The sequence below is a fragment of the Ictalurus punctatus genome, chromosome 11 (assembly GCF_001660625.3).
Source record: "Ictalurus punctatus breed USDA103 chromosome 11, Coco_2.0, whole genome shotgun sequence".
In the NCBI taxonomy this organism is placed as follows: Eukaryota; Metazoa; Chordata; class Actinopteri; order Siluriformes; family Ictaluridae; genus Ictalurus; species Ictalurus punctatus.
The window spans coordinates 8,099,486-8,114,911 of record NC_030426.2 but is presented as its reverse complement, the minus strand read 5'-3'; the positions used below and the strand labels follow the sequence as shown (position 1 = coordinate 8,114,911).

The window sequence follows — 15,426 nt, the reverse complement described above, 5'->3', positions numbered from 1 at the left end:
GGGCACCCCACCCCTGGGCTCTACTGTGTGTGTGTGTGTGTGTGTGTGTGTGTGTGTGTGTGTGTGTGTGTGTCCATTTGGTGACCAGATTCCTCAGCTCACTAGTTATCAGCATTATCTGGATTAATCAGGGATAACATACAGCTATGATCATCTCACTCTCTCTCTCTCTCTTTCTCTCTCTTACACACACACAGTGCTGCTCTTGGAAATTTCAGTGGCTTGTGCAGTAATGTAGACCTATGGGGCTTATTAATGTGACGTCAGTGCCTTATGGGTGACCCGCCATTTTTGCTGGGTTTAGTCAGTATCTAGTGAGAAACCCACGATAGATAGACTGTATTAATAAATAAATAAACAAACAAGCAAACAAATAAATAAATAAATACATACACCAAAATTTACAATTCACGGCTGTCATGTTGAAAGTGTCGGATGTAGAGGCAAAGCCAGCGAACCAAAACTTCGGAGGTAATATATGCTTTTCATACTGTAACACGAGAGATCTGTAACTATAATATTAGCTGCACACATTTGAACAAAGGTGCTATCACACTTTGGTTTCCTGTAGATCTGCAGGTCCTGTGCACATTCATTTGTAAGCTACAGTTGATGTGAAAGTACGAAATACGTTTTGTACAATCTGCAAAATGTTAATATTTAATTTAATGAAAAGGAAATAAAAGGGATAATAAAAATGGCTCTTTTTTTTTTTAATGTAGTACTGCCCTAATAAACTATTTCACATAACAGATGTTTACATATAGTCCACAAGACACAATAATAACTGCATTTACACAAATGAACTTGAGTCTTAATGCTGTGTGTTGTTACCCGGATGATCAACGACTGTGTTTATGTTTTGTGATAGTTGTTCATGAGTCCCTTGTTTGTCCTGAGCAGTTAAACTGTCCACTGTCTTGCACATTATTAGCTTTTCCAGCATCTTCTGCATATTTGACCCCTTTCCAACAGTGGTTATATGATGTTGAGATCAATCTTTTCACACTCAGGGCAACTCAGGGGCTCGTACACAACTATTACACAAGGTGCAAACATTCACTAATGCTCCAGAAGGCAACACGTAACATTAATACCCAGGAGGGTGTAACCTTTGAACAGGATGATCGGTGTACATTGTTACCGTGGTGGTGGTAGATCATTGGTTTAGACATTGATTTCTGACCAGGCGATCATGATTTCAAATTCCACCACCACTGAGCTGCTACTGCTGGGCCCTTGAGCAAGGCCCTTAACTGCTCAGTTGTATAAATGAGTAAAGTTTAAGTCGCTCTGGATAAGAGCGTCTGCCAAATGCCATAAACGTAAATGTTATTATTTTGTTTACATTGAGTACTGCCTTTCAGTAGCTACATAAGATATGTACATGTTTTCCAGAAGGCGAATAACAATTTACACCAATCATCCTGTTCAAAAGTTTACACCCCCCTGGCTGTTAATCTTCGTGTTGCCTTCTTGTATTGTTATTATTGTGTCTTGTGGACTATATGTAAACATCTGTTATGTGAAATAGCTTAGTCCGGGCAGAACTAAATAAAAAAAAAAACAACATGGAATTTTGATGATCCCAATTATTTAATTACATTTTGTTTATATTAACAATGTGCAGATTCTGCAAGACATAGCCTACATAAATATATGACCTCAATTGTATATGGGTTTCTAGGGGATTTAATTGCTCAAAAGAATAGACAAACAGATAAGAAAGGTCGTCTGGTAATGTAAGGAAGTAGATATATCCAGAGCATTACTCCACTCTATTTGGGATTTGCTCCATCAGTAAGACTCGTTTTAATCGTATACCTTTGTTTGGCATGTGGAAGCAAAAGCTACAGTAAAACATCATGCTGTGTAATGCACTGTGACTTGCTGTCATTTCTCAACCCCGATATGGTTTTCTAGGTGTAAACTCAACATCTCAAGACCATTCTTGTGTCTCTCTTCTCACCTCCTCCCTCTGTCCTCTCATCCCAGATCCACAGCAGGGTGTTGCTTTATTATCCCCTCTACACCTCCTTTCCTCTCCTGAACAAAAGGTCTGTGACCTCTCATCCCTCACTCTTTCTTTCTTTTCTCCACCTGGAGTCCTCTTTCTTAACAGGCCTGAAAGGAACAAATGCCCATTAGTAACTCCAGAGAGGGTCAGCAGGAGGATTAAGTTGATTTTACTCTCAGAGAGAGAATGTCACAATTTTATCTCAGTGAAGCAATTAAGAGAATTTTCCAGGAGAAGGCTCAGCTGGAAGACAGTAACATTACCTATGCTCTGTGAAACTTTGTTTTCAATTGAATCCCCCCCTAAATTTTAATAATAAGAAAAAAGTATTTCCAGTGATTCTGCGGTGACAGCTAGTGTTGTAGGTTTGCGGTTCCTTACGAGGATTTTCCACACAAAGGGCAACCCTCATCACTGCTCTAAAACAGCCGTTAAGTTATTTTCAGAGCTGCTTGAGTCGGCGACCTCAGCCACATCAAAGCGCAGCGGCTGTTCAGGCGCTACTCGAAGAGCGACATTTCGAGATGGCGCCGCAAACCATTAAGGCTCTGACTCTGACTCTAGTGCATTTCTAAAACTACACAGTTCATTTCAGAATTCAGAGTCCTGCTTGTTTTATTTATGCTGAAGAAGAAGAAAAGAAGAAGAAAAACCCAGAAATCCTCATAGCATGTGTAATGATTTTAATTGTTATAATGGGAATTGTCGATGGCTTAGTGGTTAGCACGTTTGTCTCACGCCTCCAGGGTCGGGGGTTTGAGTCTTACCGTGGCCCTGTGTGTGCATAGTTTGCACGTTCTCCCCGTGCTGTGGGGTTTCCTCCGGGTACTCCGGTTTCCTCCCCCAGTCCAAAGACATGCATGGTAGGCTGATTGGCATGTCCAAAGTGTCTGTAGTGTATGAATGGGTGAGTGTGTATGTGATTGTGCCCTGTGATGGATTGGCACCCTGTCCAGGGTGTACCCCGCCTTGTGCCCCATGCTCCCTAGGATAGGCTCCAGGTTCCCCGTGCCCCTGAAAAGGATAAAGCAGTAGATGATGGGTGGATAATGGGAATTGTATTGGAAACTGTAATGGTCCCTGTTGGTGTCTACTGATAATTTGTTGCCTTCTATTGGTGGCTTCTACTGGTGTTTATGGATACAATTAATGGTAGCAGTAATGGTAATAGTTTTAATGGTTAATTTCTGTATTTTGTATAAATACCAAATTTTGTAATGGTATTTATAGTGGAAACCATTAGATTTCTGTGATGATTATGGTGGTGGGTTTTTCTTCTTCCTTTCAGCACTGTGTGTGTTATAATTAATTGCCTTACATTTTTACCAACAATAAGAGAGCAGAATTAATAAGTACACATGATACCCTCATTATTTTTTTAGAATTTAGACATTTCTGACTGTATTTTTCCGACTCAGGCTAAATGTTGGTAGGTGATAGGTGGCTTGGTTAGAGCAGATTGAGCTGCTGGAGTGTGTTTGGTCCTACATTCTCATTCCGCAGTGCACTGGAGAAGCCCGCTGTGCGCCACAGGGGGTCATGCGTGTGAATGTCAAGGTAGGGGTCCTGAAACGGTGTGTTAGTGGGTTTATTTTATTTTGTCGGATGTTTTTTTCAGTTGCTAAACAGATTACAGTCCAATCATTCACACAATAGGATGACAATGTAATACTTCCTACAGCGATCGGGGAGAGGAGTGAGGTGCAGGTGGGATGGCTTTACATGACTTTACGGCTTTACATCAGCGCGACAAACCGTGAAGCCGTAACGTGTGCGTGTAAAAGCCTATTGTTTACACGCGTTTTTATTGCGCATGAAGATTTCTGCAGGCCTGGGATATACTAAAGATATGTTATGGCCGGCATAAAAATACTCCAAACTGAGTAAAGTGTTTGAAATTGGATTATTTTTTTTTTTTGAAGACTTAATGCATGATGTCTGTTTATTCTTTAATTAATACATTAATACATTAATACATTAATACATAGGCTATTCCTGTGCACTATATGGCAGAGAATTTTACCTTACAAAAATTTACAACAAATGTGCAAATGTATAAACAAACAAAAACAAACAAACATCCTGATCCTGCTTAGAGTGTTACGTTAAAGCTTTTATTCCAGAACGAAATGGGGGCGAAAACCCTCCCATTTAAAAATAACATTATTTAAAATGCCCATATAACATTCAGAGTGACACCCCTAAAATCTAAACTCCAACCGTCTATCTATCTATCTATCTATCTATCTATCTGTAAATATATATACATATATATATAGAGAGAGAGAGACACCCCTAAAATCTCAACTCCCACTCTCTATCTATCCATCTATCAGTGTATATATATATATATATATATATATATATATATATATATATACAGAGAGAGAGAGACCCCTAAAATCTAAACTCTCACTATTTATCTATTTATCTATCTATCTGTATATATATATATATATATATATATATATATATATATATATATATATATATATATATATATATATATATATATATTCAGAGAGAGAGAGAGAGACCCCTAAAAAGTTAACCTGGAAAAGTTAATAGTGCACCTTAAAGTTTATTTAAGGTACATCGTTTAACGCCTAATGTCCTTTATTTTATTTATTTTTTACATTTTTTTTTTTTTTTTTTACACTAAAAGCTACAGCATTAAAGATGCATCTTCCCAGGTAAGACATAGGCTACTCACTGACGGTGATGCTCGCCAAGAAAATGTGCAAATATTTCTGAAAGTGTATTTCAGAAATATATTAAATTAAACATATTCATATTAAATCGGATATTCGTTTTCCAGGCAAATGGATTAAATATGCGTAACTGGAGGTTTATGGGGACAGGGTTCACAGTCGGGATAAAAACCTCTGGCCATGCCGGGTCAGGTCCTGCCTCTGATGACATCACTGGCGCTGGTGCGCGCGAGCAGGACGTCAGCGAGGCAGAGCGCGCGGGCCACACGGAGCACTGCTCTGTCACTCAGCCCATAACTCACTCAGGCAGCTACGGAGGAGCTATGGCCGAGGAGAGCCGCGGAAAACGGAGGAAACAGGCGAACCCGCGACGCAACCGAGGTATGATGAAACAAACATGGATCTGTCTCTCTCTATATATTGATCTATTTGTTTGACATGCACTCTGCAGTTGAGCATGAAGTTAGAGCAGCTGCAGACTCTACCCACAAGTTGTAAGACGCAGGCTAGGCGGTTAATGGGTAAGTGCATGTGTATTAGTGTGTTTCAATCACTCTTAGGATGAAAGCTACAGTATGTGTACATTTATCTGCATTTAAACCTCTCAGATACACAGTTTGAGCAGCGCGCGCACGAGCAGCGCGCGCACACACAGCAAACAGCCAAGAAGATGATGCTTTTCTCTCTCTTTATCTTATCAAGATGCTTTTCTTTCTCTTATCATCACCACTTTCTGCTTCAGCATCACTAAACTATACTTTATAATTTGGACACAAACTTTAAACTCCCTCAAGAAACTGGAATAAACAGATATCTGCACAAATGCATAACTATCTCCAGATCACAAATAGGAATGTAAGCAATTCTTATTCGTTAAACATGCGATTCTCCAAATTTCATGTTTCTTTTCCCATAATCTTGCATATTTTACTACTTAAAATATTTACTAACATCTAGACTTACTAAATATGTTTAATAATATTCCACTATAGCCTATACAATTACAAAGATTATAAATATCCCAAAAAAGAACATATTCCAAAAAGATTTAATTGTTTATTTATTTATTTATTTTTAGGAATATTTTAAATGCAAAAACAAAATAAGAGTCAGTTTGGTGTACATGGCTGCTGCAGAGATTTAATTAAATGCTTTTGAGCGTGTTGATAAGCATTATCTGTTATGTTCGTAAATGTTTGTATTTATTTTACAGATACTTTTGGCCTGTAATTTATGTGTATTTATATTCTTACATTTATAGAGTTGCCAAGGAGAGCAAAAGCAACATTTTTGTTTTCTCCCAGAAATGATTTCAAAATATCATATGTGAAGAAAAACATCTTATCTGCTTACCAGGTCTTCAGTAAACAGATTTTGAAATGACATGTCATTATACTTCACGCACACACCAGATTTAGACATGACAGCATGGCAGCCTTGCTTTTGTTCTCATGACATATTAAACGCTTACATTATCCTTTTTTGGAAGCAGTGGTGTCTGCTTCAAAAAATCAAGTCAAAAAATATATATCATATCATTATTTTAGTTCATTTGGACCCATAAGATAATTCATTTGTTTGTCTCCATTAGATCTTTTTTTTTTTTTTTTAATCAAAGCATAAGTGTTTTCAGCGGGAGAATCCATGCAGTTACTGGTATATTATTATTTTGTTTTAGGCTGACTTTAAAATTAAAAAAAGAAAAAGAAAATGTCTATTCACAATTATTCTACAGTGGGGGAAATAAGCATTGAACGCGTCAACTTTTTTTCAGTAAATATATTTCCAATGAGGTTATTCACATGAAATTTTCACCAGACATCAGTATTAACTCAATAAACTGAAATCCGCAAATATAAAGAATTCACAACATTAAAGTCCATAAATGAAGTTATGTGTAATAAATAGGAATGACACAGGAAAAAAGTATTCATGTGTGATTTTGAAGCCAATTCTTCTAAAAACATTGTCTTTAAATCTTGTTCAGCTGGATTCGAGTCAGGTGATTGACTGGGCCATTCTAACACCTTAATTTTTTTTCTCTGAAACCAACTGAGAGTTTCCTTTACTGTATGTTTTGGATCGTTGTCCTGCTGGAAGTCCACCCACGTCACATCTTCATCATCCTGGTGGATGGCAGCAGATTCTTCTCAAGAATCTCCCAGTAAAGAGCTCCATTCATCGTTCCTTCAATTATATGAAGTCTGCCAGTACCATGCGATGAAAAACAGCCCGAGACCATGATGCTTCTACCTCCAAACTTCACAATTGGTATAGTGTTTTAAGGGTGATGTGCAGTGCCATTTCTTCCCCAAACATGGTGTGTAGTATAACAGCCAAAAAGCTCAATTTTGCTCTCGTCTGGCCAGACTACACTCTCCCAGTATTTCATAAGCTTGTCCAAATGAGTTGTAGCAAACTTTAAACGAGCTTCAACATGGCTTTTCTTTACTAATGGAGTCTTGCGGGTTGAGCATGCATAGAGGTAGTGGAGTGCATTTCCTGTTGTTTTCTCTGTGACGATGGCACCTGCTGCCTCCGAGTGATTCTGGAGCTCTTTCCGAGTGGTCCTTGGCTCTTGGGCTACTCTTCTGACTATTCTTCTGACTCCCTGGTCAGAAATCTTGCGAGGAGCTCCTGTGCGTGGCCGGTTGATGACGGAGTGATGTTGCTTCCACGTGTGGATAATGGCCCCAACAGTGCTTACTGGAGGATTCAGACGTTTTGAAATACGCCTGTATCTGATTCCATCAATATGTTTCGCAACAATACGGTTGCGAAGGTCTTGGGAGAGCTCGTGGCTTTTATCCATCATGAGATGTTTCTTATGTGACACCTTGGTAACGAAAAGCCTTTTTATAGACCATCAATTTACTAACCCTGCTGATATTAATTTGCACAGATAGGGGGTATAACTACTTACGGATTTCAGCTGGTTCCCTTCCTTACCTTGCCTTGGAGAACTGCTTTTTCTTACCATATTCAATACTTTTTTTTCCTGGTTCATCCTACTTTATTACACATAACTTTATTTATAGACTTTAATGTTGTGAATTCTTTATATTTCCAGATTTCTTTGAGTTAATACTGACGTCTGGTGAAAATTTCATGTTAATAGCCTCATTGGAAATATATTTACTGAAAAAAATGTTGATGCGTTCAATACTCATTTCCCCCACTGTATCTTTTATGCTCAAGAAAGACAATCAGCAGATGATGCTTTCATTATTTGATTTCTGTATGGCTTTTAATCGTAATGATAGGACATATCAAGCCACCATAAAACATTAGAGGTTTTATTTATTTCGTCTCATCATAAAAACATGAAACATTATACGTTCGATGTATGTTGTGATCTCGGCGCTACATGATGCACAAATGGCCGATGCTTTATGAAAATGGTTGTATGGTTTAGGCAGTTGAGTGCCTTTATAGATGTTTTATCTGACTACTAGAGGTAACAAAGAAAACCTACCCGATGTGACCTTCCAGCGCTTTCTATGTAGGACAAATATTCATTACATGTGACTTTACTGCCAATCATATGGATAATGTGAGTGATATTTTCACGTTTGCGGATTTAAAAATTCTTTCAGTAGTTGGAAAGAAAGGTGCTTGGCATGGTAAAGTACATGTGTCTAAGTGTGGGTGTGTGTGTGTGCGTGCGTGCATGCGTGCATGTGTATGAGATTGACATTCCTCATTAGTATGCATCTTGAATTGGCAGTTCTGTCAACCTCAAACCCCAGTTGTAAGTCCTTTAGATACTACCATATACTGTGTCATCTCACACATATAGACAGACATACAGGCAGACAGACAAGCAGACATACACACACACACACACACACACACAAACACAGACACACACATGGCAGAAGAAGTGGGCAGTGAGAGGCAACTTTTTTTCTTCACAAGTTATGCAGTTCCTCTATTAGGTGATAATGTTCCTACATCATGTAGTTGTTATAGCTCAACTGTCAGCCACACACTCGTGATGGCAGCGTGTTTCTCAGAAGTGTCAACTGGCTTTTCGTGGCTTAAATGGTCAGCTTACAGGAACCCACAGCAAAGGTGACAGCTTTCGGTGTAAATTAGGGAGTGTGTGTCTTCATCACTTTTTGCATCTTGATGGTGTCTTACTTGCATTCTGGTTTCATGGCAAGCAGCATTAGCCATTTACAGTACCTATGTGAATCACACATTTGAATTAGCATGTCGTCTCCGATGTCTTTTCGACATCCGTCTTCGCTTCTGTCCTCTGGGATATGAGCATGTGTAGGACAGATGAGAGTAATCTGTGGTGAGAGAAAACACACAGCCAAGCCGATTAGAGATTCTGGGTGAGTTCCGTGGAATGCTGTTTGCTCATGGCTTGTTTCATGGGAAAAGTGACAACAACATTATTCTTAACAATTAACACACCACGATAAAGAAGGAGAGAGGAAAAAAAACAACAACGACCATGATGCACAATGTTTAGAAATGAATATGGTCACCTGGTAGTCATTTTCTTTATTGACTTGTGACCAAAGCATGTTGAGACTATGGATCAAATTATCTTTTTATTCTTTGTCTTTGGCCCAAACAGCACCTTCAGCTGAAAAAGTTTCAGAACTTCCCTACGGACATTACACACACATTCTGATCCAATCATAGAATTACAGTCGGCAATGCGGCGCACGTGTGCCTTCATATGCAAGGACGCAAAATGAAAAAAGGAATTAAAGAGCCTTCAACAGATCAAGGCCAAGACTCTTTTAGTATTTGTATAAAAGGGAATTATAAAATCGAGGGCCCTAGTCCTCGTCTGCGATCGGATCGTGTTAAATAGTGCTGAGTGACTTTGTAGTTCAGTCAATGTAAACTGCGATGCACTGCTTCATTCGATTAAATCTTGCCGCTCTGAATTTCCCACTACGGACTAGTTAAAACCAGAGAAAACACCTCCTCAACTCGGAATTCCTACCTTCCTGCTCGGGAGGGTGTCCTCGATCTCGAGTTCACCGTGAGATATCACATCAATATGGCTGCTCAGACCATCAATAGTAAAGGACGTACAAGTTCTCTACTTTTAAATGAGGTTATAATATAATTCTAATCAATCAACATGTATTAGTTGGTTAGACACATCTATCAGTTAAATCTATCAATCTGACCGTGCCGTTTTGTTTTGTTTTTTTTTTTCTTGTTTTTTTGAGAAAGGAAATACAGTAAATCATGAGCTACACGAGGCGAGTAGTATGTACACAAGGTGAACATCTCAAGGTCGAAAATGGTGTACTTCTGACTTCTCTCTTCGGAGTTAAGTCGAACGCAGCATAATATAGACCTGATAGACAAGCTATCTGACATGAAGGATGACATCAAAAACATCATCATGCAATTTAAACAAACGTTCAGCTTTAAACATATGACGTAGTAAGTAAGATATTTCGATGCTTCAGACTACAGAGAGTATGTCACACAGGTTCCTGGGTTTGTTTGTTTTTTTTTTGTTTAAGATTAGATCTTTCTCTTAGGAGAGGAACTTCTTCTTGATGTAAAGTTCTTATAGTGATTTTAGTTATGCTGAAGAAGAGCACACGATAGAGACTAATGTGGACACTTAATATGCCTCTTGTCTCTGGCCTTCCTGGTCTCTGACCTGTTATTGGAGCGGAGCTAGAATTCTATTCTGCGGTTGCAGCTCATTTCCTTTCCCCTTGACCCTCCTCATTTGTCCCCTCTCTTCAACTTTTCCAATTGCCTCCCTTTCCATGCTTTTTTTTTTTTTCAAGTGCCAATTTATTTAAACTCTTTCCCATTTTTCCTGATTCTCCTTCATTGATTTCCAAAGCACTCTCTTTTTGTAGGCAGCTGGGGTCCAGCTGTGTGTTTTCTGTTGCGAGTGTGTGTGTGAGTGTGTGTGGGTCTCTGGCGCAGGCTCGTCACAGTGGGCAGTGCACAAAAGGGGGGGGGGGGGGGGTGGGGGGGGACAGAAAAACTGTAAGTGGGAGTCACTTGTCATTTTGGACCACAGAGCAAAACTGGGCAAGAAATCAGAGAGATTCAGAGAGAGAGAAAACAAGAAAGAGAGAGAGAGAGCGAGAGACTGTGTGGAGTCCAGGCTCCAAGGTTTATTAGCGCTGCTGCCTATATGACAGGGCCAAGGCGTCAGCCTCAGCAGGAAAGAGGGATTCAGAGAGACAGGGACAAATAATCAGCATATGGAGACAGTGAAAAAGGAAGTGCATGTGTGTGGTATGTGAGAAAAAAATGATGGAGATAGTGGAACTGTAGGAAATCGAGCTGATAATACTAATGTATGTAGTTCTTGGAGTCGAGATAGAGATAGCACACCCAGTCCAAAAAAGAACTCATTTTAACATTGTGTAGACTTCAGTATTTTGTGTACTAGGTGTGTATCAGAATTCAACACACTACTCAAAATATAGCATCATTTCACATTCTGACACTCTGTGTGTGTGTGTGTTTTGCGAGTGGGCGCGTGCGTGTGTGTGCATGTGTTAAAACAGTTGTCCTGGGCAATGTGCGAAGTAAAGGTGTGACTGCGTGTGACTGTAATCACCTCATGTTTGGGAATTTAAACTACCACAGCTGGGCGAGTGATGTATCAACATTGAGCCAGCTAAGCTATTTGTTGAGCTGAACCTTTTGTTTACTCGTGAGGGGCTGGGAGGCTTGCTGGGTGTGCACACGCTCGGGGTGGTGTTTGTGTGTGATGCGTGCTGTGTTGTGATGGACCGCTGGTGTCTGTTACGTGTCGTAGTGAGGATAATTGCACTCTTTCTAACACACACTTGAAAACACAAATAAACACACACACACTCTGTACACACTAACCTTAACCTCAAACCCCAAAGAATTTATTATTTTTTTTCTCTTTGGAGGGTGGGGGGCATGTTGCTTTGTAGGGACCATCCAAATATCCTCAGGCCAAAATTCTTGTGTATTTTTGTCATAGTGGGCACATTTGGTCCCCACAAAAAACAAACACACACACACACACGCACACACAGATTTGAGGTGAATGATGGCCTTGAGCATTGAGAGAGAGAGAAAGAGAGAGCGAGAGAGTGAGAGTTACTCCCTTTCCCTCCTGTTCCCAGTACCTGCAGGAAACAGGTACAACCTAACCACCCTACACCTGCTGCACTGCACTCTCACTCACCACTAAACTCAGCTTCATCCTGCAACTTTCTCCACTGTAGGCCTATAGAAAAACTTTGAGCACATACGCTAAGGGTTACACAATGATCCAGCTGCAATAAGGGTTTTGTTTTTTGTTTTTTTCTAAAGAAGAATGCAATTTCCAAAAACACAGACCCCTGACCTTGCTATGTGCAGTTTTTAATATTGGGGTTTACATGGGATGCAACAGGGGAGGATTTTAAGCCAGGCAATCTAATCTAAGGGTTGTACATGAAGGAAGCAAAGCAAAAGGTATGAGTAGAAAGTGTAAGGCATCAATAACTCTGTAACATAAGACTCTGTAATGCATGTATGATATCATGTCGGGCGTGGATAAATTTAGACGCATCACCAACACACTTGTAACTGTATGAGCATTATGGGGCAGTGGTGTCTTAGCGGTTAAGGGTCTGGGTTACTGATTGGAAGGTCGGGGTTTCAAGCCCCAGCACTGCCAAACTGCCACTGTTGGGCCCTTGAGCAAGGCCCTTAACCCTCTCTGTTCCAAGGGAGCTGTATCATGGCTGACCCTGCACTCTGACCCCCCTTTTCTTAGCATAACCACATGCTGGGTTATGCTAAGAAAAGAATTTCACTGTGCTGTAATGTTTATGTGACCAATAAAGACTCATTATAGATATTTACATTTAATTACATATATTCAATTGGAAGATATTTTCTGTTCAAAGCCATTTACAATGTAGGCAACACAACTCAAGCATACAGCTAAGCAGGATGGGATGGTTATAGGACGAACATCAGTTCTCTAAAGGGGTGTGAATACATATTGGCAGATTAAGCCAATATGCCATTTGTTAGTCATGTGCTAAAGTATAAAAGTCTTGTAGTGTTGTAGGTGTTTTGACCAAATCCATTGAGCATTACAAACTATATAGTGTTACTATGGAAACCAATAATGTAATGTCATTGTATCATTTCGATCATTTCCCACCACGGAGCAAATCAGATATTCTATAAGTGCAAAGTAACTTTGTCCTATGTATAATTCGGTTGTGCCACTACTGAAAATAATCTAGGCACATGACCGGTCTTCTTGCACTCCCGAAATTTTTGCTCACCTTTTCAATAACCGTAACCAGTGAGCGATTACAGGCCTCGAAATTCTCTTCAAAGCAACACAAGCAACCTCACGTTGAAGACCTGATCAGCGGCACACAGAAGGGTATAGACGGTGCTAATAAAGTCCAAGTGAATGACAGGAAAAGATGAGGGCTCTTACATAGAGATTCTGCCACTGTCGAGGAAGTGGGGCTCTATAGTTCAGAAATATTGGAGTCTATGGGATGGAGAATAGATGAGAGAAAGAGAGCGAGAGAGAGGAAGAGATGGAGAGGTGGAGAGAGATAAAGAGAGAGGAAAAGCAAGAGGAAGAGGGTAGAGAGAGCACATTCATAATGACCTTATGGGTTGAGTATTGCCTCACGTACAGGATATAGATCATTTAGTACAAGCAGAGGTGTGAATGAGGCCTCACTGATACTGCAAGAGGACATACACATATCACACTATCATACACACACTCACACTTACACACACATACACACACACACACAGGAACACACACACAAAATGCAATAATAGAAAGAGACAAGGAGATGAAGCAGAAGGCATTTGAAAGAGAGAGAGAGAGAGGAGGGAGGGGGTCTCCCAAGCCCCATACTGTCGCCATCACCCCCCTCCCAGAGTCCCACTGACGCCACACACTGCTCCTTTTCCCCCAAAACCACATCACACACACACACACATACACACACACACACTCTTACTTCAAATACGCTACAGCCCACCAGCCTTCTGCTTTAACTTACAGAACTTAAGTCCCAGTCATATGCATCTCTCTCTTTCCTTCTCTCTCTCTCTCTCTCTCTCTCTCTCTCTCTCTCTCTCACACACACACACCACACACACACACACAGATCTTCAAACTTCCAGTCTGCCTTTTTAAACTTCTTTTCCTCTCTCTGATTTTTTTCTAATTCTGTTGCTTTTTCACACACACACACACACACACACACACACACACACACACACACACACACACACACACACACACATTCTTCCTTACTTGTTTTGCTGCATTTGCACTTTTTGTGACTTTAATTGGAGTGATTTTTAAAGACATGGTTTAGGTTCCCATGCATGCCAGCACAATCATACACACACATACACACACACACACACACACACACACACACACACACACACAGAGAGAGAGAGAGAGAGAGAGAGAGAGAGAGAGAGAATACATTATTTCTATTGTGTAAACATTGGCATAAGTATGCATGGCTTTTTCTGTTTTATTAACTTAAATAACTATTTCTATTGAAACTGGTGTATAATACTAAAGCCAAAGCAGCTGATTTGCTGACATGTATTTCCTAATCATGTCACAAGGTGGCGCTGAGAAATGCCTGTTGATAACTCTATGACTTCAAAGCCAGGCGCACTAGATACTGTAGCATGTGTAAGGCTTTTTGTTTTGTTTTGTTTTGTTTTGTTTTGTTTTGGTCAATAAATTGTACTATTAAATGATTGGTTTGTAATTGAAGCAGCGGGGCTCAGCCCTGCTTATCTGAGACACATCAGGACTGTGTAAAGAAGCTGAAAACTTTGGTGAGTTGACACAGAAATGCCACTTGAGTCCATAAAAAGAAGAAACACTCCTACTGCCATGGATACCAGGCATATTTGAGAAACCCAAAAACTAATTTCTCAGCAAGTGCAAGTCAAGTCGAACTAACGAACTTGCACATTATATAGCTTTTAAGCTCAAAGAGGCACTTTTATTTCGGACCCTCTATTAAAACTTCAAAACTTTTCGTGTGTGTGTGTGTGTGTGTGTGTGTGTGTGTGTGTGTGTGCTCTGAGCTCTGAGAATGTTTTAATAATCACGAACCACGATTGCGTGGTTTGTGCAAATGCACAAAATAACGAACCACATCAGATAGCTTAGAAGAGGTCGCAAACATTTTCTTATGTTGGGAGGGGAAGAAAAAGAAAGACGAAGAAAACAAATTTCAGGGGGGAAGGGTTGGAATTTATAGTGCGGTGCAAGTGAGAGGAAAGAGACGGATACAGAGAGAGAGAGAGAGAGAGAATGGGAACGAGTGAAATCTGGAGCAGGAGAGTAATAAAAAGGAGTTGCTTGGATTCATGGAGTTGGTGAATGTGTGGGATTATACACTTTCTACATACTAACACGAAACCACATCTACACATCCACACGCGCGCACACACACACACAACCAAAGTGAGATTTACACCTAGCTTTAATGATACGTGGTCAGAAATAGGTCATTGTGGCCAGTAACACCTTCATTTTACACAGCAAAAAGTAGCCAGCAAGTAGATGTCTTTTCACACAACCACTGAGGGGATGTTAAAACGAAGGTATAGTTTTCTCTAGAGAACACACACACACACACACACACACACACACACATAATAGTGTGCATGGCACAGGTACGTGCATGTTGCATCTAA

General features: G+C 40.0%; 1 protein-coding gene across 1 annotated transcript in view; it reads left to right on the top strand.

Annotated features, from left to right (window-relative positions):
• Positions 1 to 4,835: 4,835 nt before the first annotated feature.
• Positions 4,836 to 15,426, top strand: part of LOC108272195 (zinc finger E-box-binding homeobox 1) — a 28,829-nt gene continuing 18,238 nt past the window's right edge. Inside the window, exon 1 of the mRNA XM_017480462.3 lies at positions 4,836 to 5,109. Within this exon, the coding sequence (XP_017335951.2) occupies positions 4,851 to 5,109 (259 nt within the window). The 5' untranslated portion in view covers positions 4,836 to 4,850. The remainder of the gene's footprint in view (positions 5,110 to 15,426) is intronic.